This window comes from Suillus plorans (assembly GCF_016647745.1).
Source record: "Suillus plorans strain S12 chromosome Unknown HD556scaffold_11, whole genome shotgun sequence".
NCBI lineage: Eukaryota > Fungi > Basidiomycota > Agaricomycetes > Boletales > Suillaceae > Suillus > Suillus plorans.
This window is the reverse complement of record NW_024537395.1, coordinates 766,314-790,595: the sequence shown is the minus strand read 5'-3', so window position 1 is coordinate 790,595 and position 24,282 is coordinate 766,314. Positions and strand designations below refer to the sequence as shown.

General features: G+C 49.7%; 9 protein-coding genes across 9 annotated transcripts; 4 read left to right on the top strand and 5 right to left on the bottom strand.

The window, feature by feature from the left end:
• The first annotated feature begins 1 nt into the window (after window position 1).
• On the top strand, window positions 2-1,863 carry HD556DRAFT_130282 (uncharacterized protein). The gene has a single exon (XM_041299546.1). The coding sequence runs from the start codon at window positions 157-159 to the stop codon at window positions 1,717-1,719; it is 1,563 nt and encodes a 520-aa protein (XP_041163879.1). The 5' UTR covers window positions 2-156; the 3' UTR covers window positions 1,720-1,863.
• Window positions 1,864-4,305: 2,442 nt separating this feature from the next.
• On the bottom strand, window positions 4,306-5,049 carry HD556DRAFT_1231354 (uncharacterized protein; the record flags this gene model as incomplete). Its single annotated transcript, XM_041297423.1, has 1 exon — window positions 4,306-5,049. One exon carries the CDS (start codon window positions 5,047-5,049, stop codon window positions 4,306-4,308), a length of 744 nt encoding a protein of 247 aa, XP_041163878.1.
• A 326-nt stretch (window positions 5,050-5,375) lies between these two features.
• On the top strand, window positions 5,376-6,956 carry HD556DRAFT_1231596 (peptide chain release factor eRF1/aRF1; the record flags this gene model as incomplete). Its single annotated transcript, XM_041297445.1, has 6 exons — window positions 5,376-5,455; window positions 5,515-5,554; window positions 5,611-5,849; window positions 5,897-6,329; window positions 6,382-6,598; window positions 6,652-6,956. The coding sequence occupies 6 exons, from the start codon at window positions 5,376-5,378 to the stop codon at window positions 6,954-6,956; spliced, it is 1,314 nt and encodes a 437-aa protein (XP_041163877.1).
• Window positions 6,957-7,576: 620 nt separating this feature from the next.
• HD556DRAFT_1305677 (uncharacterized protein) lies at window positions 7,577-8,325 on the top strand (the record flags this gene model as incomplete). Its single annotated transcript, XM_041299812.1, has 4 exons — window positions 7,577-7,583; window positions 7,641-7,765; window positions 7,819-8,057; window positions 8,085-8,325. The coding sequence occupies 4 exons, from the start codon at window positions 7,577-7,579 to the stop codon at window positions 8,323-8,325; spliced, it is 612 nt and encodes a 203-aa protein (XP_041163876.1).
• A 182-nt stretch (window positions 8,326-8,507) lies between these two features.
• Window positions 8,508-13,407, top strand: HD556DRAFT_1348111 (uncharacterized protein). The gene is made up of 12 exons (XM_041302305.1): window positions 8,508-9,355; window positions 9,409-9,744; window positions 9,805-9,973; window positions 10,099-11,354; window positions 11,413-11,802; window positions 11,858-11,978; window positions 12,033-12,324; window positions 12,381-12,420; window positions 12,466-12,634; window positions 12,688-12,755; window positions 12,812-12,963; window positions 13,024-13,407. The coding sequence occupies exons 1-12, from the start codon at window positions 8,614-8,616 to the stop codon at window positions 13,273-13,275; spliced, it is 3,987 nt and encodes a 1,328-aa protein (XP_041163875.1). The 5' UTR covers window positions 8,508-8,613; the 3' UTR covers window positions 13,276-13,407.
• HD556DRAFT_1348107 (Pex19 protein family-domain-containing protein) lies at window positions 13,408-14,810 on the bottom strand. The gene is made up of 3 exons (XM_041302304.1): window positions 14,086-14,810; window positions 13,860-14,027; window positions 13,408-13,798 (listed from the first exon to the last, which is right to left on the bottom strand). Exons 1-3 carry the CDS (start codon window positions 14,437-14,439, stop codon window positions 13,688-13,690), a joined length of 633 nt encoding a protein of 210 aa, XP_041163874.1. The 5' UTR covers window positions 14,440-14,810; the 3' UTR covers window positions 13,408-13,687.
• Window positions 14,811-14,838: 28 nt separating this feature from the next.
• Window positions 14,839-16,725, bottom strand: HD556DRAFT_1348105 (peptidase M50B-like-domain-containing protein). The gene is made up of 11 exons (XM_041302303.1): window positions 16,474-16,725; window positions 16,389-16,414; window positions 16,312-16,324; window positions 16,231-16,255; window positions 16,111-16,171; window positions 15,856-16,048; window positions 15,723-15,804; window positions 15,619-15,670; window positions 15,491-15,568; window positions 15,369-15,445; window positions 14,839-15,314 (listed from the first exon to the last, which is right to left on the bottom strand). Exons 1-11 carry the CDS (start codon window positions 16,602-16,604, stop codon window positions 15,177-15,179), a joined length of 876 nt encoding a protein of 291 aa, XP_041163873.1. The 5' UTR covers window positions 16,605-16,725; the 3' UTR covers window positions 14,839-15,176.
• HD556DRAFT_1348093 (P-loop containing nucleoside triphosphate hydrolase protein) lies at window positions 16,726-20,608 on the bottom strand. The gene is made up of 6 exons (XM_041302302.1): window positions 20,327-20,608; window positions 19,412-20,274; window positions 17,614-19,360; window positions 17,339-17,558; window positions 17,000-17,289; window positions 16,726-16,944 (listed from the first exon to the last, which is right to left on the bottom strand). The coding sequence occupies exons 2-6, from the start codon at window positions 20,263-20,265 to the stop codon at window positions 16,882-16,884; spliced, it is 3,174 nt and encodes a 1,057-aa protein (XP_041163872.1). The 5' UTR covers window positions 20,266-20,274; window positions 20,327-20,608; the 3' UTR covers window positions 16,726-16,881.
• Window positions 20,609-24,254, bottom strand: HD556DRAFT_1348085 (V-type ATPase, V0 complex, 116kDa subunit family). The gene is made up of 12 exons (XM_041302301.1): window positions 24,157-24,254; window positions 24,003-24,103; window positions 23,623-23,949; window positions 23,453-23,565; window positions 22,889-23,405; window positions 22,548-22,835; window positions 22,467-22,486; window positions 22,156-22,417; window positions 21,612-22,091; window positions 21,297-21,554; window positions 21,136-21,213; window positions 20,609-21,059 (listed from the first exon to the last, which is right to left on the bottom strand). The coding sequence occupies exons 1-12, from the start codon at window positions 24,182-24,184 to the stop codon at window positions 21,015-21,017; spliced, it is 2,517 nt and encodes an 838-aa protein (XP_041163871.1). The 5' UTR covers window positions 24,185-24,254; the 3' UTR covers window positions 20,609-21,014.
• Between the last annotated feature and the right edge of the window lie 28 nt (window positions 24,255-24,282).

The window sequence follows — 24,282 nt, the reverse complement described above, 5'->3', positions numbered from 1 at the left end:
TGCCGACTCCCGAGTTACTTACTCAGCAAACGCGTGTTCGTCCGGCACTTGAATTAATTTATAACAGCAAGCACTGCTTCACACTAGGAAAGGCTTCACTTGCAACGTTGACATTGACTAGCTCTAAACACCACTAACCGATCAGTGCGCTTCACCATGTCTGCCGTCTCGCACGGCACTCGTCACCTGAGGCAAGGTATCGGCGGAACCAAACACCATGCCCCTGTGACTGGTTCTGCTCGGTCACTTCACAGCTCTGCGTTCATTCCACCACTCCGAACGCCCCATCCGTCCACTGCTCAACGAATTTTCACAAACTCTCGTAACCTCGTCTCCAGATTCTTTGCTCATTTAACTACTCCAGGACTTGCGCATTCAGTTGCAGTCGCTCCGAGTCACTCGCTTGTCCGTCCTGCTCATTTCCATTCCAGTGCTCAGAGCGTTAAAGCATCGTACTCGCTCCCTGTGAGAAATGCCCTTTATCGCCCCTTATCTTTACCACGCCTTCCTCGTCCGACTCCCATCCCCGGGAACGTAGCTAATGTTGGTCTTGGCACTGCTCGTTCATTCCATTCTGCGCGCCCCATATTCCAGAATCTCGTGGATAACGTTCCTATCACTACCCGTGCCCTTTGGGAGGCTGAATGGGAACTCAAGGCGAAGAAGAAGGAGGAGCGCAAATTCCGCAAAGCTAAGGAAAATGTGGCACCCCCAAAGACTAAGGAGATGCTCAAGCCAAAGCAAAAGCTCATTGTTGCTGAAGTCCCCGCCGAAATAGACATCTCTGAACTTGACCATTACATGCCACAACCTGCTTTGCCGGAAGTAACGACTTACCTGCTCGTTCCTATCGCTCCTACTCCCACCTCTCGTCTGCCCCTATCTGCACATTCTACCGTGGGAATTAGCTCATTCCATCCGCTTCTTCCTGTACCTGAAATTGCTGCTGCGCATAGGACGCATCGTAACCATTCACTTCGCGTGTCCACTCTTTTTTCCCGATTGGATGCTGCGAACGTGTGGGATGACCCTGGCGTCGGCGTTGATGCCTACGCCTTTGGTTCCGATCCTGGAAATAATCCAAGCGATAAACAGTGCACGATACTGCGAGTCACATTTGCAGGTTGGACAGCTGCTCAAGTGCGCAGCGTCACCGGAGATAGCGGACAAGGATGGTGTGCTCTCGAAGAAGTTTACTCAGATGCCATGTCTACTTCCTCGCAGATGAGTACCATCGATGAGGAAGAAGTTTTATCAAGTCCCCAGTCGGTTGCTTCCAGTATCGAGCTCGATCTAGCATCCTTGTCAGAACTGGACTGCGACAACGATGCTGATGTCAGTCCAGACATTGAACTTGATTCGGATGATTGGGACTACGGACTCGGGTTATCGCCCTCTCCCGACATACATGAGAACTTCGTCCTGCCAACGCTGGACTTTTCGTCATCATTTGCGCAGGTTGCATCTCCTACCCAATCATGGGCTCTACCGCCGAATATTATCCTTCGGACAGCGTCGGAGCTTGCCGAAGAGTTTGGCAATGTATGGTCCCCCACTTCATCGTCTTCGCTCTCGCCATCACACTCGTACGACTGCCTGTCTGATCGGGAGGCACATGGAATTCCACGTGTTGCAAACAGCGAGATGGAGAGATCGTGGCTGGGGGTTAGCATGGGGCTGAGCTCTTCATTCACTGAGAGACTTGAGGCGCTGCGATAGTTGGAGATTGATCGGTGACACGAATCTGCGTTGCGTATGCTACACCCTCTTTTGTTTTCTTCGTGATTTTAGCTTTCTTGAATATTCTGTACCATTAGGAAGCTTGTTCATCTATTCAATGGCTCAACATTATTTTCACAACGATCTTTTCAGGTATATGACACACTTCCAGTGCTTCTCACTTGCGCTAGCATGGCCGTCCGCACAGCAGGAACTTTCTGCGCAGATAAATAAAGGCGGGCCCAACTCAAGTGTCCACATCTTGTCACTTGGAGTCACCATGAGCACTCACTGGGCTGAACTCACCGTGATCAAAATTTGACTCTGAAAAAGCAGCGAAAGCATTTTTTCCGTCCACCTACCATGCGTGTATATGTATTTGCAATGCTCGCCAATAGCAACCGTCATCGGGAAGAGATGAAATTTTTTTCTTGAGTTCAATTTGTTCTCTGAATTTCCACTTTGGGGGAAGGTGCTCTGGCAGTTGCCGACCTCATAGGGTCGCAGGGTATTGCGTGTCAACTGGTACCTCGACATGGGTCTGCGTAAATGTATTCCCCCCCTGTTGAAATGCCTGTATCGCTGGATGTAATTCACAACACACCGACCGGGGCTGACTTGGTCAGTTACCAGAAACCAGTGGTCTCGGGCCACGACGTTCAATCAATCAATCAAAAAAAAAGAAAAAACAGAAAAGTATTACGTACAAACGTTACCTATAACCCCTAGTACCAAGTATACGGTTCCCATTCGACAAGTTGAATCGTACGGCACCCATCGTGGCGTGTTCTTCATTACCGCCCACTGGCTGGCTATCTCGTTCACCGGTGAAATATCCATCATGTTGTGAGTTTAGTGGAGAACTTTTCCCCGATTCAACCGTCGCAGTCGCACATCTATCTGTATATAACGCAATTCCGATACCTAGTGTAGGCTGTGGCGCGATGGGTCGAGAAGGCTGTCGACAGGACGACTAGTTTAGGTCAAGAAACCCCCAGACACTGCGATACTGTATGTGATCTGAACCAAGTTCTCGCTCTGATGTGCTCTGCAGCGATCTAACTACCTCCCAGGAAGCTCATTTGAGGAGGCTTCGAACGACACGACGTCACAACTTAAACTTTACTTGAAACAATCTGAATTGACCCTATAAAACCCTTAGTGCATCATGATGACCTACGCTGTGGCCTATTTATATATCAGGATGTATGGTTATTTTTGGGCATTGTAAGCGCGAAGTCGCGGCTAGTGGGGCGCGAGGTGTAGGGAAGCTCGACAGGATAGGGTAGTCTCCATTTTCCTAACTTCCCCCTCATGATCATTGTTGGTTAGCACAGCGTTATACCGGCAGTTGCCTCATTTCACGAAGGCCATCAAATTTATCAGAAGTTAACGTTCCCCTACCATACCTTCCTTTACTAGTAGCTTCGGGCTTGCGAGACGAAGTGGTCATCACTCTGCTCATGTAATGTAAATCAAAATGCACCAACCCGCATCATAAAGTCCCCGTTAGCGTCGGTGAACCCTTTTTTTTGTCCGAGTAGTTGGCCACCGGATCTTAGTGTATCGAATGCTTGACAATCATGCTGTCATTCGCGTCCAGCAAGGGCCAGGCCTGGATAATCCCGGTGAGTAGAAAGTAGCAGTCCTTGTGGCAATGATGTCATAAATGACTCTTTGTATTGTCTGATGATGACTTCTGAACGACCCTTATGCTGCGAAAAGAACGACAAGCGACCCGTCATCAAACACATAAAGATATTTCTCACCGAAGCAGCGGTCATCCGCTATCATGTATGGCCGCCGGTAGAAATTTTAGCATTTTTTCGTTCAAATCGGTTGAGGCCTCGTTGATTTCCGTCAGGGTATAGCGTCTATAAGAGAGATACACGTGTTACTTGTGTAACTTTAGCTCCTGCTGGCGGGTATTATAGGCCAACTGAAGGCTCTAAAAACGGATTGGGGGTGTAGTGAGGTTATGCGCTATACATTCATTTACTGATCCTGGAGATCAATTGATAAATAGGGTTAGGATAGGGGCACGCACAGCGAGGGTTCAGTAGTTCCAGTTCAGAAGTCCCGTGCCGCAAGTTGCAATGCATCTGCAGTAACTTCTCTAGGTCAAATTGGTGATTAGAACCGGTGGTATAGAGTGACCGATGTATCGATTTCACGTTCATTAGGACCAGTGAGAAGTCGATAGCAATACGTTACCAGAGTAAGACGGAAATGCAACCATGTGCATTAGGTTTATTGAAGTGTGAGACAATAGAAAATGAAAGTTCCAGTACATATCACGCGAGCTCACCGGTGTATGAGCGCTGTTAACATTACAGTGATGAATACATATGGCGGGGGGTAATATCGCAAAACGGCGTGTTGCTCCGTGAGTTACGTTAACGTATTCCATCCCTAGATCCCAACACATCTGGGACGGTTTGTTCCGAAGGTGCGCGTTACATGGTAAGATCCAGCCGGGTAACACCCGTGTGTCTTCAGACAGATGTGAAAAGTTGGACTACAAGCTATGACACTCATGAGCAGTGACCAGCACAATGGGGTAATAGCTTCCTACTGTGATTTCTGCTACGACTGGTCCATGTCTTCTTGTTCAGGCTCCTGAAGAACAATCTGCTCCGGTTGCTGAATATTTCCATCGCTTTGACTAGAATCTGTCGCTGGTCCTTTCGCGGGATTGCTTATCACCTTGGGGTCCCCCGAGCCTCCTACGCGAATAACGACGTTCAATGTCGACTTGACCCTTGTTTTAAATTCCTCGTCATTGTCACCACTATCTTCATCCTCGCTTCCTTCAAGCATCTGGTCGATAACGTCCACGCTACCCGTCTGCACTTCAACGTTCAATTCGCCCGGCACTATTTGAGGCAGAGAGACAGCCAAAAGCGCAAGATGCGGGATAGCAGCACCCATTGCGCTCAATCGAATCTCTTTAAACCCATCTTCGAGGATCAGAGCCTTGCATCGGCGCAGGTAAGCGGCTAGCTTGGTACGCCGCGTGATACAGATGTTATTCTTGCCTTCGGTATGCAAGGAACGCGGTGCTGTGGCAGGTGCGGACGGTGCAACTGTTGGGAATGGCCGTGGCGGCGCGAGTTTCCGAATTCTGGGACGGTTTTTGGGAGCTGCTGATGGCGATGTTGCTGTAGGGTTCTTGGTCGTCGATGGCTCCGATTGTCCACTATTAGTCTCCTTGTCCTTTTTGTTCTTTTTCGGATTGGCCTCGGCAACGGCTCCGCTTTGTAACTTGACTCTTTTCTGATCATTGGTAGGAGGGACAATTGACTTGCGCTTTCCAGCTGAGTTGCTCATGATGCGGTGAGACGAAACCTTTGAGATGGCGGTTCGCTTCCGACCAGATCAGTTGCAGAATTATATGACTAGATAGCGCCAGTAAACGTCATAAAGACTCAGTTGGTGAATGAATTGAGTCAGAGTACTGGAAGTGCAAGTACTCGGCGAAGTCATTGTATTGGAAAGCAGCCTTGAGGCAGCCTACCCTAAATCCGCCACCGCCCGGTAAAAAAGTTTGTCCTCCATACATAAGCGTCAATTTGAACGTACGGGACATCCAAGGCGTCCCACTCACATTTTCATCAACAGAAAATCAAAACGTTCAGAAGAAAGATCTGCCCATCATGAGTCAAGATGTCGCAGAGCAAAACATTCAGATGTGGAAAGTAAAGAAACTCATCAAGAGCTTGGACTCTGCACGCGGGTATATCTTCATGTTTTTATAAAACCAACAGCGATGGAAGCTGATCGCGTGCTTTACAGAGCGGGGACATCCATGATCAGCTTGATCATTCCTCCCAAAGTGCGCCGATCTTACCCCCTTTTGCCATCCTGCTCATTTCAGTCTACCTGTTACAGGATCAAATTTCTCGTGCCTCAGCCATGTTGACGCAGGAATACGGTACCGCGAGTAACATCAAGTCGCGGGTGAACAGATTGTCTGTTCTTGCAGCTATCACCAGTACCCAGCAGCGCCTTAAGCTGTACAACCGAGTCCCGCCAAACGGTCTCGTACTTTTCGTGGGCACCATCCTCACCGACGAAGGTAAGGAGAAGAAGGTGTCGTTTGACTTTGAACCTCACAAACCGATCAATACGTAAGTATCTCATCGGATGCATGACCCTGATCTTATGCATGAAACAGGTCGCTTTACCTCTGTGATAACAAATTCCACACTGAGGCCCTATCCGAGCTTCTCGAGTCCGACTCTCGCTTTGGTTTCATCGTCATGGATGGTAATGGAACCCTCTTCGGTACCCTCTCAGGCAACACTCGTGATATCGTACATAAATTCACCGTCGATCTTCCTAAGAAGCATGGCCGTGGTGGTCAGTCTGCACTACGTTTCTCCCGTCTGCGTGACGAAAAGCGCCACAACTACGTTCGAAAAGTCGCCGAGCATGCTGTCCAGCACTTCATTACAAACGACAAAGTCAATGTAACTGGACTCGTTCTGGCGGGAAGCGCCGACTTCAAGACAGAACTCAGTCAAAGCGACATGTTTGACCCACGCTTGGGCGCAAAGGTGATCAAGGTTGTGGATGTGAGTTACGGCGGTGAGAATGGTTTCAATCAGGTCGGTTCAAGCGTTTTGGTACTTTTATATTATGACTAAGATTGAGACGTAGGCTATCGAACTTGCAGCAGATGCGCTGGCAAATGTGAAGTTCGTGCAGGAGAAGAGGCTCATCCAGAAATACTTCGACGAAATCAGCCAAGACACGAACAAGTACTGTTTTGGTATCGATGACACGTTGAAAGCGCTTGATCTAGGCGCGGTCGAGACTCTGATTGTGTGGGAGAACCTGGATATCACACGTTATGTATTCCGCAATGCTGCAGGAGGTAAGACACCTGTCGTCATTACAGATCCTGGATGACTCATGGAATAATGTCAGAGGAAATTATCATCCACGCAAACAAAGAACAGGAGAAAGATCGCGAGAGATTTTTGGATAAATCCACTGGTCTAGAAATGGAACATGCTACGGATCCACAGCCTCTCCTTGAATGGTTTGCCGAGAAGTACAAGGAGTTTGGAGCAAACCTTGAGTTTGTGACCAATCGGTCGCAGGAGGGCGCACAATTCGTAAAGGGCTTCGGTGGAATAGGCGGCTTGCTTCGTTACAAGGTCGACCTGACAAACCTAGCGGCCCTTGATGAAGATGAAGACGAGTTCTACAGCGATGATGATGATATCTGACGTTATGGTTGGCTCTTCGGAGCCCCGTCCACTGATAGCACGTCGGGCGGGGCGGGGGCAGGGGCAGGGAAGTCAGGGGAGAACAGCGAAACCGGTATTGCGCGAGTTTCTGCGTTCGGTCACAGTTCAATTGTTACACGCCAGTACTTGGTCTAAAGGTTCGCTCCTCCGCACATTTCATGGAATTTCCTGACAATATTTATTTCAGGTAAACGGTTCTTAGAGCGTATGAACTACTATATGCGAGTGGAGTTATCCTGTTGTTCGCCGATGAGTAGTTTCAACCTATGTAGTTGTATCCTATTGTTCGTTTGATCAATGCATTTCTTGTGTGGTGCAGTGTCTCAGATCTCAGTGCTCTCAGTGCTCTGTACAGCATGCTCTCTGTGTCAACAAAGTGTCGACGTTGCAAGACGTTTATGAGCTGTGGCACCTGGTCAAAGCGCATCAAAGGGACGTGACGAGGCGCGTGACGTCACACGTCCACCTTGCGCCCACCTGTGGTATTTATTGACGGTTGACAACGATATAAACAGACGCGACGATTCGGGATCCACAATTTCAAGCGCATCGTTCTTGACTTCTAACACCCATTTCACATCATCTCCCGTTCTATTACTATGGCTGGTGAGTTTAACTTCTTTAATTCATGCATCCAACAGCTCCTATATAATGTGCCCGCAGGAAGAAAACGAGCTGCAGAAGAGTCCGCCACAGAGAAGCGCGAGACGCGCAGTGCCAAGGTGCCCAGAACAGAGGCTCGAAAGAGCGCTAAGGGCACCGGGAAGAAGGGCGCAGCTCGATTGAAGGTCTGTGCCCCCGCATCCCTCAGCCCCTAATTCTGAATGTGTAGCATGAGTAGACGGGGCTGAGTGCCACTGCGTTCAAGTCGCGGGCGCAACCCTTGCATGTTAACATTTCACACACTAGGCCTCCTACTGATGTCGAGTCGACGGATCCTGGGTTCTTGGAGGCTATAGAGCTCGTTTCGTCGGGCTTTTCTACTGGGAGCTTTGGATGGAAGGGGAGCAAGCGGCTGACTGTGAATTTGCCCAAGTTGGAGGGAGAGGAGGAGGGAGAAGCAGTGCATGTGATGTTAACGTGAGTTCTACCGGCGAGTCTTGGCAGATCCCTGGGTAATCTCTCACTCGCCAGAATCAACGCCACTGTCATTGGCAGCAAAGGTGCCAAGGAGGAGGGTGAGGAAGGTGAGGAGGGTGAGAAATCAGGAGAAAAGGTGGGAGAGAAACCCGAAGAGAAAGCTGAAGAGACGGTTGAAGAGAAAGAATCCGAGGGGGTGGACGAGCCTGTAGTCCAAGAGGAACCTGCTCCTCCTGCCGAGGCAACAGAAGAAGAGGCGGCTTCATAAGTTGTATTTTTATTCGTGCGTTAACAAAGTCCTAGTCCCTGATTTCTTTTTGGTTCATCAGAGGTTCAGTCTATCTACGTTACTACCATACATGAACATGACTGAATTGAATTCGCGAATGACTTTTTTTCTCATGTCAGTTCAAGTTTGTGTGTATACGGTACTCCGCGTGCACAGGTTGACGTTATTCCGGAAGTGCCTCATCATTATAAGCGCCCATATATAATTCCCACTAATCCCGTTCCAAGCTCGTTAGCTCACTCAGACACTGGTTCTGAGTAGGTGAAAATGGTTCTCGAGTTCGGCGATTCAAACTCGGAGAAACCTTCTCTAACAACCACAAAAGGGGTTCCGACGTACTATACGACTCGCCGAACGAGAAATCATCGGCTACAACTAGCAGTTCTGAAAGTAGTTATATGTCTCTGCCTTGCAACATGGGTTAATCACTTTGCCCTCCCCATCCACCAACTTCTCTTTACCGAGTACGAGTCTAGGGCCTTGTTGGATGACCCCGCATCCGAGTTTGCAGACAACGATTTCCCTCTGCGTGCACATGAACCCTGGGACATATCTGTGGACTTCCCCTACCCTCGCACACTGTCCTATGAGGTAACAGAAGGTACATGGTTGCGACTCGACGTGCACCCCGTGAGTGGGGATATCGTATTTGACATGGCAGGGGACGTATATTGCCTACCGGGTGACGCGTATTTAGGAGCTGCTGGAAGAGTAGGAGGGAGAACAGAAGCGGTACCAGTCCTCACTGGTGTCCCACACGATGCGGATCCGCGGTTTTCACCTACAGGTGATAGGCTTGCATTCAAAAGCGACGCGGGGCTCGGCGCTGACAATCTGTGGGTAATGCCCTGGGCGCCGGACGGGTGCACGGCCATGGACGTGCGTGCGCATGTCAGCTCACCGCATGACCTCGAGCTAAAGATCCATGAAGAGGAGCAACTCGCACGAGGTATAAAGGAGACGGGTGAGAGGAAACTAAGGAGATTGATAAGGGAGGGAAGGGTAAATGGTGAGTAATATCAATTACTTCTCTGTCAAGGCGAGATGCTCATGGAAGTATAGCGCAGCGCATCACGAACGAGACGTACAACTGGGTGTCTGACCCGCGCTGGCATCCTTCAGGGGATAAGGTCGTCGCAACAAAATGGTACTACTCTTCACGCTCTCTTGGAGCTGGCGAAGGATGGGAGTTCCCTGTTTCCACTGTCCACGCCCGGTCACAGGTCGAGGCAGGCGCCGGAAAGCGTTTGGTATCAAAGAAACTACCTGTGGGGTGGACAAAGGAGGACTACGTGGAGCAACAGATCGGACACGAACAGTTCATATGGGCGGGCGATGATGCGCTGATTTATGCTGGTAATGTGAGGGATGTAGGTGGCAGTTACTCGTATTCCAAAGGTGCGTTAGCATTCGCTGTTTCATCAACGCGCTATGTACTTGTTTCTCATATACATGCAGATGTCCATCGGGGTATCTACGCGATCTTCCAGCGCAACTTGACGACGGGTGTGGAAAAGACGCTCGTTGACGCCTTCCCTGGTGGTGCAAGCCGGCCTATACTCTCGCGTGATGGACGCACACTTGCATTCGTGCGCCGTGTGAGGGATAAGGAAGCACTCGTACTCAAGTGAGTGGTGATTTACTTATGATGTTCCTTCAGAGTTTGTGTAATCTCTCCAGTGTTCTTAATCACCATAGTTCTTGCATCGATATCATTGTATACGTGTACTATAACTGACATTCCTTCGACAGGGATCTTAATACGGGCACTCTGCATCATATCTGGCATGGGCTCACCTACGACCTCTCCACAATCTACGCGCCGATGGGTACATACCCGTCCTTTGCATTCACGCCCTCTTCGTCCTCGCCGGGTATCATCATCTGGGCTGCTGGGCAGATCTGGCATGTCCCATTGGCGTATAACTCAGAGGGGGAACTTGTCGCTGCGGCCACAGCCACTAACAACATAAACCTTACGCCAAAGGTGATCCCGTTCACAGCGCAGATCTCGAAGAAGCTCGCGGAAACTCGGCGTATGAAGACTGATGTACGCAAGTTCGAATCAGGCCCGCAGCGCGTGCGTGCCTTCACCCAGCTCGCGCTGGACGAATCTGGCGAGCATGCAGTATTTGCAGGCGCAGGCCAGACATGGGTGCAGGTGCTTGGAGACTCCCTCATCAATCCGACTACCTTGGACCCCATCGATGATGCCAACTTCGTTGAGACTTCGAAGCCTGCCCAGCGCATTCCGCACCTACACTCCTCTGCAGGATACTACTCACCTTCCTTCGTTCCTGCATCTTCATTCATTTTGCACGCACGCTGGGATAATACACATTTCTCATCCCTTGAGCTGGCAGATCTGGAAAGTAGGCAAGTATGGGAGGTCGCTGGACTTCCTAAGGGGCGGTGGTTTGGTGCTGTCGTAAGCAGATCTGCGGCAAACGGCGCGCGGACAGTTGTGCTAGTGAAGACGGGTGGAGATGTGTTGACTGGTGACGTGGTGGCTACTGCGCAAACTGGAGTCTGGGTTGGAGAGATCACGCTTCCGTCCCATTCATGCTCCCAAGGCACGGTCGAACTGACCAACTTGCGCTACGTCCAAAGTAGTATCGACCCTTCTGATGTCGTCAAGCTATCGTTCGTGGATGGCAAGTCTAGTGAAGTCCTCGTTCAGCAATCTGACAGTGTACTTCGGGTCTCATTGCGCGACGGTGCGGAGGAGGTGGTTGCTCAGGGGAAGGGAACTGACGAGGTCGTTTTTTCACCATCTGGATCCGTGCCTTCGATATCTTCAATACTAGCTGGACGCAGCCAAACAGCAGGGGGTGCGGCGTTTGTCAGCCTCTTTCACGTATATTATGCATCCCCTTCCTCAGTGGACCCTGAGAAGGCGATGTGGGCCAAGCCTGGGAAGGCACCGAAAAACTTGGCGCGTCTGAGTGGAGACGGTGGACATGATGTCGTGTTTAGTGGTGACGGCAGTGTGATTGGATGGTTCCTTGGTGCGTTCGTTTCTCTCCTAATTTTTTCGTGTTCCACTTGTGACCTAACACGAATTAGGTCCATACCTCCATACTCTCCAGCTTTCCCGCCTACCCGCATGCACGGGCGCAATCGAGGCTGACCCATATAACTTCGGAATCGACTGTGTCCGAGGCTTGCTGCATGTCACAGCAGTGGATGTTACTTATACCCCTGATGTGCAGCGGTTGTCCAGGGAGGCACGCAAGTCAATAGCGGATGGCCTACAGAAATCAATTGCGGTGGAGAACAACGCTGATGTGGTCATCATTCACAACGCGACTGTCTTGAGTATGGAGAATGGTGTGCTCGCGCAGGATTTTAGGTCAGACGCGAGCGTCGTAATTCGGAGTGGAGTTGTGGAAGCAGTTGGCGGTCCTGGTGTTGGTGAGGGACTGCCGGGGGCATTTGAAATCAATGCTGAGGGCGGTCGGTGGTTTCATTTATGATCTGTGGAAAAAGGCTCATGTTACGTGACGCGTAGGGTACGTCGTTCCAGGTTTCATCGACTCGCACGCACACTGGAGTGGCACAGAAGACAAATACCCAGCAACGTCATGGGAAATGCAGACTTTCCTGGCGTACGGCGTGACCACACTACACAAGTGCGTGATTTTCTCTCCACACATTCATTGACCATTTCATTCCCGAACCTACAGCCCAAGTCTACATAACTCCCTCGGCTACGTCGAGCGCGGACGCATTGAGTCCGGACTTATGGCTGGTCCGCGGCTCTTCCATACCGGCAATGTCATCTATGGTGCATCTGAATACAGTATCCATCAGGACATCGCAAGCATGCGCGAGGCGCGTGAAGCACTTATCAGGATCAAGGCTGAGGGTGGAGATGCGAGCTGGAGCTATAAGAACTACAATTTGCCGACGAGGGCTGCAAGACAACGGTTATTAACAGCTGCACGTTCGGTGAGAATGCTGTGTGTGCCCGAAGGTGTAAGTGTACCTCTGTTTCCTCATTCAGTTGAGTAGCCCGCTGATTGCGGTCGCAGGGAATGAACTATGATTGGGATTTGACGTATATTATAGATGGTAAGTGCTCAGCTCTAGGCCTTGGGTGGTTGTTGATTAGACTAGGGATGACGACGATCGAGCATAATATCCCTGTGTCCGTGTTGTACGATGATATCCTCACGCTCTATACGATGAGCGGGACTGGATCTACTCCAACTCATATCGTCGATTATGGAGGCATGTTCGGAGAGCAATATCTTTGGGCAACAGAGGATATTCCGAATGACCCGAAGTATGTCTCTACTTCAGCCTTTCACTATGTGCATTCAAGTAACTCATGATCAGACTTCGCACACACACACGACACGACATCCTCGAAGGGGTCTCAGAGAGCACAAGCCGGCCGTTCAATTGTATGCTTCCTATGGATTCATGCCTAGTGACAAGTCGGTTGACTTTCTCGTTCCAGCGATGGCACTATGGAATGTTTCTGCATCCGTTGCGAATATGGTACATAGAGGGCTGCGTGCTCATATCGGGGCACATGGCGAGCCGCCTCTTGGACTGATGTACCACCAGGAGATGTTCTACGCCAAAGCGGGTGGGCTGAGCAACTATGAGGTTCGTTTTATATATATCACAGTTGTTTGTTGAGTCTGATCTGGCCTGACCTCATCGCAGGTGATTCGCGCAGCAACGGCTGATGCCGCAATCACTTTTGGTCTCTTTGACAGCCTCGGGTCCATCTCGGGGGGTAAACTTGCAGACCTCGTCATCTTCCCGCCTGGCTTTGACCTGTTGCAGGATAATATCCGTCAGACGCGGAATATTCGGTATGTTGTCCGCGGCGGACGGATATGGGATGCGGAGACCATGGAGGAGGTTTGGCCCGTCAAGAGGAAGCAGGTGCTTCCGCCGTTCAATGCGGAGTAGGAACAGAATACGAATTTGTAGCAGAACTTGAAGATGTATAGTGAGATTCACATTGGTCATGTTTACCGAGGTCCGAGTCCCATGTCAAATGAGCCATTATCAAATATCAATTCAACCTCACAATCAATACAAAGTTCAGTCAACCAAGGTACAGCGCTTGAAGACAACACGGAAACATAGTCACTGTGCTCATTCAGGGGCAAGGGTCTGACGTCTGGGAGCTACAATGCCACGGCAGTGCGCAAGTCCGATCGATGTTTGTTCTCGGTGCAACTATTTTCAGTATACCCCGGGCATATGCTTGTAAATTTGTCGCAAATGTTATGTACTATCATGAAGTTCGTGCTCGTTGTGGACAACGGCAAGCTCAGGTATTCGCTTAAAGTTATTCAGTCCCTCCGCCGATATGCATTCAACTGATAATACAGTTATCCGGCATATCCGGCATACCATCAGCGCCCATGTTCAATCCGGGGGGTAATGGGCCCATGATTTCCTCCGGGGGAGACCCGTGGTTTTGAAGCTGTGATTATGCAGGCGATTTCAATGCCATATCGAAGAAAGTAGACTTGGAGTTAACGCACCTCACCCATGAGCTCGACGATTTTAATTCTCGTCTTCTCGTCGTCGTCAGCGTAATCTTTCGATTCAAAAATTTCCAGGAGTTGCCTTATGCAGATAATCTGCGCATCGTAGCGTGACTTATCATCGGACGTCAAGGTAGTTGCATTGGCCTTGAGGTAGTCCGGGAACTGCAGATATGACAAAGGGAAAAAATGAGAGGCTTCGCTATGTCAAGAACAGGCCTACCTTGTCCGAAAGCTCTTTCAAGGGCTCGTATAGGACGTCCTTGCCCATAAGCTGGCCCATCATGGCTTCTAGGACACCCTGCATCCCTTCTTCATCCTCGTCACCCAATTGAGATAAAAGCGCCTCGAGTGGATCAGCACTAGGAGCAGAACTGCTCGGATCCGATGACTTCAAGCCTGACTCGCTCTCCTTGAGCTTGTTCATAGTGTTCCGGATGCGTGATTGGAAGTCGTCCTTTTCGTCAGTTTTCTGGGTAATAGGTGCTCCCTGTGTGAGCGATGGGTCGGTCGAGCCATCGATCCCTTCTGTCGACATGAGTCCCTGCTGTGCAAGATCGCGCCAAAGAGCCTCCATGTCTTCAGCAAGCGATTTCGCAAAATCAGCTTCAAAGTCGGCATTTGAAGAAGACGGCTCTTGTTTCGATGAGGTTGGTTCATTCACAGCAGGCGATGACGTCGACAACGGTTGGGATAAACTGGATGCAGGGGCTTTGGACGGAGTAAACTGATCCAGGACATCTGCTTAGCCTTTATAAGCGCATCTAGATAATGAATGGTTGGCTTCTGACCGTCGAGATCATCGACGTCGTCCTCATCGTCGACACGAGGTTTGGTACTGTTGGACATCCCCGACTCTACAAAAAGTAGGGACAAAGTGTCCAGGCACACTGTGTTTTCGCATGTGCATGAAATAAATTCCTTTTTCGCTTAGGGTTCGGTCTAGACCGGCGGCGACATTAATATTGACATGGACACCACCGCTAAGATCTCGGCACTAGGCTACTGTAAATAGGGTTCACCGGGTCAAGCAGTATGTAGCCTGTAGTCCGTGTTCCGAAGTCAACCGTTCGTTCGGTGACGTGAATATCAATAACAAGATCTCTGCATCGACGTACCAGCGAGGACTGTAACAGTGTGGCACGCAGTGCAGGAGTTATCAAAATAGTGCTGGGATCAAAAAAGGTCGGATCAAAACAGTATCAACAAGTCAAGTATACAAAGCATCATTCTGCATCTAGAACCAACAGTAAAAGCTACAGGATTGTCATATCTGGTATCAATAAGCCCAATCACTGGTTCTGATTTTCAAAGTCACAACAACAACTTCCATGAGAGGGTCGTAACAATCATTAAGAGGACACCCGGTAATGGTACAGATGTCATGGCACCGCTCGATCCTGGAGCAGGAAGGAAGTGTGCGGCTGCCGATTCCTGTTCCGACGAAGACTCCTGAAATATCTCGTCTATCAGCGCTATCCTACCGAGGGAAGAGGAGATAAGAACCTTGAACGCAACTAGCCCCACTATGATGCCAGCGGCAAAGAACATGAAGGCTACGATAAGCCAAATGACGCCCCACACTGATAAAGTATTAACGAAGGTTCATCAAAGGTAGAGGGTTTTACCTTGAGATGGGAAACAGCCACAAACCCGAGCGAACGCGGATGCATCGGAGCTGTTGACTTTCCGCGCGATGGTATCGTCTGAAGGAACTTATTAGTCTGACGCGTGCAAGCCTTGAGGGTAAACCTGCCTATCACGTCCCACAGCACATACAAATCCGACATCACGCCAACAAACAAGACCTTATCGAAGGGTTTAGCTAGAAACACGAGAAACATCTAGAACAAAACTCACAAAGAAGCGCAACGCAACGCTGTCCGCCACTAGCCAGAATAACACGATCAAGCCAGACATTCCAAGAATGAGTATCCATGTCCTGCATGATCCGTTCAGTGCCTGTCCTTCCGCAGCTCCGCAGTGCACTCACAGCCAATTCTTGCGCGCCCACCATAACGTGAAGATGAAAAATACACCAAGAACAATACAAGCTATTTTGCTCGCATTGGTATCAAATCCACATGCAATAAGAGAAGCGCCAATGAGTGAGGACCCAAGGTATCCGGCAGGAAGGGTGATCCATGGTACACCGCCCGACATGCGGGTCTCGCCGCCTTCGTCAGCTGTCCGAATGGTAACGGAGTAAGCAGAGGCTCGATGGCGAGATAAAAGACATTGAACCAACGATCGAGCTCGACGGAATGGATAGTAGCACAAGTCAAGATACCAGCAATTGCATGGCTCATCTAGGAAAATAACTTAATCTAAAGGCCTCGTATCTTGAGCAGCGGTGAGGTGAGCTTACCTCATGGAAGCCCACAGTAAGCAATCTACAATAATGATATCAACCTATTAGCGACCTTTCGGATCTTTGAGAGGAACGTACTTGAAAGGGTATACTGCGTAGTAGATCCAGAGCACATCAGGGCGCTGCAAGAGGGTATGGTATGAAGAGGTACGCACTAATCCAACTCAATACTGGGACATGCCTGCGAACAAAAGGCTCAACAGTGGCCAATGGTCATTGCATGGGGTAGTAGATGCTCACCAGAGAATAGCAATAAGTATAACATAGCAGCCAGCAACGATTAAAGTCGTCTTCTGAGTAGTATTCGGAGTGAGTTGTGTGCCGACGTCTCTAGCGTACAAATTGAAGGTTTGCTCATCAAGGTAGGGCATTTCGTACTAAATCGTAAAGAGAACGGAACCGAACAAGAAGCACGTTCAAATGTTCAAGCTTGCAAGCTGTGCACACAGCTCTTGTAACATGACAAGTGCACGTGCACGCGCTTAAACCAAGACATGAGACAGAAATGCATGAATCCATTATATGAAAATAGTGAACAGGGTACATAAACAACAGCCCGAGGGTAACGACATAACAGATGGCATGAATGCGAATACATGACAAGGTGCACACAAGAACATATTAACAATACCATGACCAGCAGGCAACTTAAAGCTCATCGTCGGTGACTTCTTCACCTCGTTTTTTACGAGCCATGCGCTCCTTCTTGAGCTGTGGAAAAATGGATGGTGAGCACAATTCGGAGAAGTAAAGGAAGTGAACCGACCTTGCGTTGTTCAGCTGATGTCAGCTTCTTTACTTTTTTGTTATCGATCTTATTGCCCATGGCATCATACTGAACCTCCTCCTCGCCATCCTTCTTATCAATGCGGGGACCTGAACCCTGGCCCTCGACCCAGTTGTGGCCGGAAGCCTCGAGGTGGCCATCGCGCATGGCCCACACCTCGTGGCAGAGGGACTCAGAGAAGTCCCTGTTGTGGGTGATAACGAGTACACCACCCTCGAAGACTTTCAAGGCCTCGATGAGCGCAGCAAGTGACTCACGATCAAGGTAGTCTATATAGGACATAAGTAAAACGAAGGCAAAAAAAGTAATCGAACATACTAGTCGGCTCGTCCAAGCAGATGACATGAGGCCGGCGCCATGTAGCAGCACCGAGAACAATTTTCACTTTCTGACCGCCAGAGAGACCCCTCATGGTGTTATGCGACACAAACTCGGGCTCGAGACCGAAGTCAGCAAAGTGCTTCTCAATCTCCCGACGGACGAGAGGGCGCAAAAGACCAAGACGCTGGGCTTCACGAGTATCGACCTCGAGAACTTTCTGCAATGAGATGAATCGTCAGCATTGAGCAATCGCTAGAGCGAACAATACAAACCTTTTCGAAGCCACGCTTGATGAGTTCGTCACGAGGCATCCATATGTTCTCCGAGGAGCTCATGTTCTTGAAAGAAACCTCATACTCGTAGGACTGCTTCAATTTCTTGCGCGCGACGATCTCTTCGATGAACCTCTTCGAACCGTCCTCGTGAACATAGAGGGAACCATCTTTCATCTTTTGTGCCTCGGCTTCGGTAATTTGACGGTTGGCCTTCTGCATCTCTTCCAAATCCTCACCAGTCTGGTAACGCCAAAGCATATATTCGAGAGGAGTCTTGTCGAGATGATGGTCAATATGGTGGAAGGCATGCTGAGCAACGTAACCGATGACCAAGTTGGGATGCTTCCAGATTTCACCACCCTTGTTGGCCTCCATGTCGCCAATGAGGAGCTTAACTAGTGTCGACTTGCCCGAACCGTTGGGACCAAGAACAGCAACGCGAGACGAAAGAGAGACTTGAAGATTGATGTCGTAAAGTTGCTGGACGGGTTGCGTGGGGTACTGGAAGCCGACCTTGCGCATCTTGAGCAAACTCTTCTCTTTGGTCTTGACACCCTCGAGCAAAGGTGGGTCTGGGAGCTTGAACTTGTAGTCCTCAGCAGCCTCAAGGGTGTAGTAAGACTTCGCCTCAGGGACGACCTTGACGAAGGCCTCAAGGTTACCGCGGTATCTCTTGACCTTGAAGCGGTTAAGGTGGAGAACGTCAGTGATTGTGTTGTTGAGGAAGCTAGAGTCGTGTGAGACGATGATGGAGGTACAGGTCTTCAGGCCGACGAGGTAGTTCTCGAGCCAAGCCACGTTAACAACATCTAAGTGGTTGGTAGGCTCATCAAGGAGGAGAATGTCAGCCTTGAAAAGCATGGCCCTGGCGAGGGCAAGCTTCATCTTCCATCCACCGGACAAACTGCCAATGGCGTCCTTCTGACGCTCATCGCTGAAGCCGACGGAAGCGAGGGTCTCGATAACTTCAGTCTCGCCAGCAAGAATGCGTGAATCAGATAGGATAAACTGAAGGACCGACGTGTCGGCCTCACTGCCATCGATGTCGTGCTCGACATAGAAGGTGCGAACCTCATCAGGGGAAGGGAAACCCTCGACCTGTCCGTTGGTGATAGCACGCATGAGGGTTGACTTCCCTGTACCGTTCTTACCGCAAAGACCGTAGCGGTGGCCACGCTTGAGGCGGAGGGTAGCGGTGTTCAAGAGAATCTTTGCACCGTAGGCAAGGGAAAATTGGCAGTTGCACAGGTCTTCACCCTCCTCTTCATCGTCAGGGACTGTATCATCCTCAGTGTCCTCGCTGGCAGAGCGAACGACCCATTCCCTTGCAATGGAAACAGGGTCAGGAGAGGGGGCGAGGAAAGCGAGGTAAGAAGCGAGTGTGTCCCACTCAGGAACATCGAAGTTCTTGGCGTTAACAAGGTTGGCAGCAAGGCGTGAGACATAGACGGCAGAAGCGTCAGTGGTGGAGAGAGTGGCAGCGCCTGCTTTCTTGTAGATGACAGCGAGGGATGATGCAAGCTGCGATGCCTCAGCAACTTTCAGTGCAGGAAGGTCGGTACCATCGCTTTCAGCGGGGACTTCACCGACTTGGCGAAGAGTGGCAATGGCTTTGCCAACTACGCCACGAGCCTCAGGGTCACCAATGGTAGTCTCGACCTTGATCAAGCCAGGGAGGAGCTTGGGCAAGAATGGACGGACAGTGACAGGAGAGTCCACAAGCTTGGCCATGTTATCGACGATGCTACATGCGAGATGAGATCTATGTCCGGCAAATGAAGAAGTTAATACTTACACTGCAACCTTACGCTTCGTAGCAGTGAGCTTCTCTAGGAGACCACGGGACAGGAGGGGAACCATCAAGGAAAGAGTAGCAGAGTCTACTTCGGAAACGAATGTGGTAGCCGAGAGGAGCTGAACGGTATTTGGCACCTCCTCGACAGGATTTATGAGAGCTTTAATGAGAGCTGGAATAAAGCGTTCAATGTCCTTGTTCGAAACCAACGCAGTAGCCTTGGTAAGAGAATCGCGTGCAGCCTTCTTCACGTCTGCTTTGGTATCCCAGATAGCCTCAGCAAGAATAGGGACGATGTCAGGCATCAGGCGAGCGGTTTGAAGGGGCGCAGACACAACGAGCTGGTTCAGGACGATAAGTGAGCCAGTCTTCACTTGCCATTTTCCTGCAGTTTTAATTTCGTGAAGAAGTGCAGGAAGAAGAAGACCGGTAGCCCATGGGTTCATGGAGGCTACAAACTCCCGAACTGCCTCGACGGCTGCATTACGAGGGGCAGGCATTTTGTCGGCAAAACCCTCGATGAGAGCTGCATAGAGACCAGAATCGACGAAAGTGGGTTCAAGGGCCTTGGTAGCGCCCGCTTTTGCAAGGGCGATTACAGCATCAGCTGCACCCTCACGGGCAGCAGCGGATTTTTTGTCGGCAAGAGCCTTGACTGCGGCTTCAACGAAACCAGCAGCGGCAATGGCAGCAGGGCCATCGTTTTGCACGGCCGAAGCCAGAACCTTTGCGGCTGCGTCACGGGTAGCTTTGTCAGCGACAAAAAGGGCGGCCACGTCGACTTGGCTGTCAACAGGGCCCTTGAGAGAGGCGGAAGAAGGAATAGCAGGAGTGGTAGCAGTAGCAGCAGGCATTTCTAGTATCTGAACTGATCGTGAGCGCACAGAAGACAAGATCGCGAGAGCACAAGCGTACCTTTAGTAGAGACGTTGAAAGTAAGTTTTCTTCTATGATGATGAAGTTGGGATTAAGCAAACAAAAGCTACAAAACCGTGCTCTATGTCTACTGAGTGGCTAAATGCCTGAAAAGAGGTCAGTCACGGAAGACTTTGGGAGAGAGGGGGAAGAGGACGAACCTCTATTGAGATATGAAGAAGAGCAAGAAAAGAAGTGAGAGACAAGTGAAGAAAATCGATCTGGAAACAGTGCCTGCGATATAAGGCTACAGGCTCTTGCGGAGTTGGAAAAATCAAGATAATCTAAATTATCTCACCTTGCGCCAGCCGACAAAAGCGGTTAACCGGCAAGATCGCTGATCTTACATCACTGCCACCGAGCTGTGCAAGGGCGATGTGGGGCATCGATGGTGCCGGTCACTTGGCGACCACCACAGTGGTGAAATCAACTTCTTCGAGTGACCAATGTAAACCCTAAGCCTGTCGTTGATCACTCATTGAAAGGATCGTTTCTACAAGAGCATATAAAAATCTGATTTTCAAAATGGGGTGGGAAGTTGGAACCTTACACACAAACGTAGTGGTCGGTACGTAATCGGAACCGTACTCTCACTGCCTTACCCCACATCTTTGAATTATCTAACCATCCTATTGCTCCGTATCATGCCTACAGGACACCAGAAAGGAATATGGGGTAATATGTGGGGTCACTCCTTCTCGTCTAGCTTAGCAAAGCTCAACGGCGTGAACAACTGTGATTCAGAAAAATGTATCAGCACGCGCACTACACGCACATTGAAATAGAAATGATGGGATAACGCCACATACATATCCCTCTCCTTGATAATGTTTACTGTTCGCTTCGACCCAGTGCAGACGAAGCGCGTGCAAAAATGCCGAGAGACCCTGTTTCGAATGAAGATGTCACGAGGAACAGGAAGCATGAGTATATCTGATCCACGCCTGATGGGCATGTTTGTAACACGCACCTCCATGATGCACAGAATGAACACCGTTGCTGAAAACCAGAAAACAACCACTATTGCGAGGGTGATCGTCCCGAAGATACCGGACATCCCCAAAAATTTCTCGATTGTCATTGACCACAGCACCTCGGATAGCTGAGCGTGTGCCAATGACAGGGCCCATAGCCGAAGGTAAGATGCAGTATGCGAGATACAGCCAAGACAGAATTCGATGGTGTGAATGATCTGATGGATTACCACCTCGCTGAAGTCGTGTTGTTCCTGTAGATAATGATCAGTAACGATAGCACCCCTATCTGCTAGTTAATAATAACGTACATGCTCTTCCTCCATCTCCTCCACAATGACACGACCATTACCCTCTTCCTCACTTTCTAGAACTTCATCCGTACTCTCACGATGCCCACCGTTATGGTGACTAAGTCCAACGTACCCTTGACCCTGGATCATTTGTATCTCCTTCCACTGGAAGTACGGTTTCATGCACAACATCCAGGGCACGCAGACCATTGCGAGTAGAAGAAGCACAACCTGAATGAAACTTTGTCCAGGATATAGCTGTGCATTCGCATCCACCTTCCCTGGTGACAGGAGCATCGCAATTAGCATGTTCAACAATGAGGGAGGCTCCGTGTCTCGGGTGGACCAATCAATCGACCACTTGTAAAGGATGCATACGACCAAATAGCCGAAAATCGACTGCAAGAAAATCATTTGGGGAATGAAATTGGCATAAATGTCAAGCGGGCGTTTGAACTTGATGTGATTGGGGAGCTGTAGACAAAGGGCAAATGTCATCTGAAAAAACGTGATCGTTTGAGCGTAACGATCGAGTCGCCCCACAGTGGAAATGAGAACACACATGAATGACTCCAAGCACGATGGACATCTTCATCTTGTATGAATTTGTAAACACGAGCCCGTTATCCGCACCGTGCCAGGCAGGGTCCACCCCAAAGGGATACATATGACCATTAGAAACTGCGTATGAAACTCCATTCGACCCAGGCTCAGGGAAGTCCCATCCCGAGTGCCAGATGTGGAGACTCTTGGAGAAGATATCGTTGTACATGAGGCCGGTGTAGACGGAGAAGATGCCCATGAGAAGAATGATATATCGACCACTGGTGTCGATGTTAGCGAGGGCATCGATTCAATCGTGTTAGAACTTACTAAAAGAACTGGCCGAGGATCTGGTACACACAACCAATAGAGTTAAATGCTGTGTGTCTACCAACCCCAAAAACGACTCACCTCATCAAGTTCCTGTCTAGCCCATTTCTTCTCTTGGTAAATCATGTACAATGCGGCAAAGAAAATGATCAATCCATGCCCGATATCACCAAACATCACGGCGAACAAGAAAGGGAACGTGACGATGGCAAACAGACCAGGGTTGACTTCTTGATAGGTTGCAATACCATAAGCGTCCATGATAGTCTGGAAGCCTTCGGTGAACTTGTTGGTACGCGTGAAGGTTGGTGGCGTTTTGCTCGTGCGCAACTCATGTAAGATAGGAACAACACTCGTTCCGGACGCCTCCTGAGATTGATTGCGTGACTGAGAAGTTCATCTAGAATATGCAACTGTCTTACCGTGGCGTGACGAAGTGCTAGTTGGACCGTAGTAAGATCCCTTGTTGGGACCCAACCCTCGGCGACAAGTGTCTTTCTCCTGACATCAAAGTTGAAAAGATTCATCGTCTCATAAATCGCCTTCTCCTTGCGGACGACATCCTGCCACCTAGCCAGATTCTCTCCAATTTTCAGCAGCTTGCTGCGTCTGTTGAGACCTGTGTTATATAATACAGTCTCCAAGTCTTCCAGGCGGGCGGTAACCTCGCGCAGAGAGTCTGATCGTTTGTCGGCATTGGCATCAATTGGATAGAGTGTCGCGCCCATCGACTCTGCCACTTTTCGTATCTTCGCAAGTAGGGCGTCACCATGCGCGAAAATTATGAACACATTCTTGCGCGTCTCAGTGCCAGTAGCAGGGTCAACAAAGGGCTCTGTGATATCTGTGTGATTCATGTACAGGTTACCCCTTAGGACACGCCACAAGACGCGCTCGAACGTCGATATACGGGTACGGTCGATGGTGCCAGCAATAAATCTATCTTCACATCAGTACAATAATTGTAAGGACATCCACGGACGTACTCAAGGTCAAACTGCACAGTGGATGAGTATTGCTGTTCCCGGTCATCATGTTGCAGAAGAGGTGCGGAGCTGTCATCGAAAGAAGTCCTGATGTCAGTGTGCTGGGTCTCAGCCTACATGCCGCAAGTTAGTATGTCATGTATGCGGACCTGTCGATCAAACAAACTTGCCTTCTCAAAGAACACAGCAGTCTCTCGAAGAACATGCCGGGCCTCCACCAGCTCCCTTGTGCGCTCACTCAACGTCTTATAGCTATCATTCATCTGCACGAGCCGTTTCTCATGCTCGGCGAGTGTGACATCAAGCTCGTCGATGTTATGAGCAGCGCTCGGTCCAACCGTGAGTAACGGTGCCGAATCATATAAAGGACGGATAGGAACTACATCCTTTTCCTTCTGAATCTGAGATTCGAAGGACCGAACACGTCGTGTCATCTCTTCCGTTCTCCGTATTTCACCCACAAAGGAACGTTGAAAGGGATTGACAGCAGGATTCAACTGTTACAAGTATCATTCAGTAGCATGATAACAGCTAAACAGAGCGCACGCACGTCCTTAAATTGAACATTTCCCAGTTCACCGAGCTCTGCAACTGTGTCATGGGCAACTTCAGTTGGGATAAGAAATTGCATCAAGCTCATCTGTTCCGAACCTGGTAAACATTGTCAGTAAAACAGTGGTATTACAATTCGAGCTCATGCGCACGGAACAGTGTGGGGTAATCGTCCCCCATTGTATTGGATTCGTACGTCTAGCAAATAAATGAGAAATGTCAGAAGGACGTCAGAAATCGGTTGGAAAAGTAATGCCGCTCGCGCAGCAGGATACGCT

Coding starts and splice junctions, on each gene's coding strand:
- HD556DRAFT_130282 (XM_041299546.1), top strand. CDS start 157: ATGTCTGCCGTCTCGCACGGCACTCGTCACCTGAGGCAAGGTATCGGC.
- HD556DRAFT_1348111 (XM_041302305.1), top strand. CDS start 8,614: ATGGTTCTCGAGTTCGGCGATTCAAACTCGGAGAAACCTTCTCTAACA. Junction 11,803..11,857: donor TGAAATCAATGCTGAGGGCG/GTCGGTGGTTTC, acceptor CGTGACGCGTAG/GGTACGTCGTTCCAGGTTTC. Junction 12,421..12,465: donor TTTGACGTATATTATAGATG/GTAAGTGCTCAG, acceptor TGATTAGACTAG/GGATGACGACGATCGAGCAT.
- HD556DRAFT_1348107 (XM_041302304.1), bottom strand. CDS start 14,439: ATGGAGGCTCTTTGGCGCGATCTTGCACAGCAGGGACTCATGTCGACA. Junction 14,028..14,085: donor TGAAAGAGCTTTCGGACAAG/GTAGGCCTGTTC, acceptor TCATATCTGCAG/TTCCCGGACTACCTCAAGGC. Junction 13,799..13,859: donor TCGTCGAGCTCATGGGTGAG/GTGCGTTAACTC, acceptor GCATAATCACAG/CTTCAAAACCACGGGTCTCC.
- HD556DRAFT_1348105 (XM_041302303.1), bottom strand. CDS start 16,604: ATGCCCTACCTTGATGAGCAAACCTTCAATTTGTACGCTAGAGACGTC. Junction 16,049..16,110: donor CCATTCCGTCGAGCTCGATC/GTTGGTTCAATG, acceptor CCATTCGGACAG/CTGACGAAGGCGGCGAGACC. Junction 15,315..15,368: donor TGGGGCTAGTTGCGTTCAAG/GTTCTTATCTCC, acceptor GAGATATTTCAG/GAGTCTTCGTCGGAACAGGA.
- HD556DRAFT_1348093 (XM_041302302.1), bottom strand. CDS start 20,265: ATGCCTGCTGCTACTGCTACCACTCCTGCTATTCCTTCTTCCGCCTCT. Junction 17,559..17,613: donor TCAAGCGTGGCTTCGAAAAG/GTTTGTATTGTT, acceptor ATCTCATTGCAG/AAAGTTCTCGAGGTCGATAC. Junction 16,945..16,999: donor CATCAGCTGAACAACGCAAG/GTCGGTTCACTT, acceptor ATTTTTCCACAG/CTCAAGAAGGAGCGCATGGC.
- HD556DRAFT_1348085 (XM_041302301.1), bottom strand. CDS start 24,184: ATGGGGGACGATTACCCCACACTGTTCC. Junction 22,092..22,155: donor TCGTGCTTGGAGTCATTCAT/GTGTGTTCTCAT, acceptor ACGTTTTTTCAG/ATGACATTTGCCCTTTGTCT. Junction 21,555..21,611: donor AGGAGATGGAGGAAGAGCAT/GTACGTTATTAT, acceptor CATTATCTACAG/GAACAACACGACTTCAGCGA.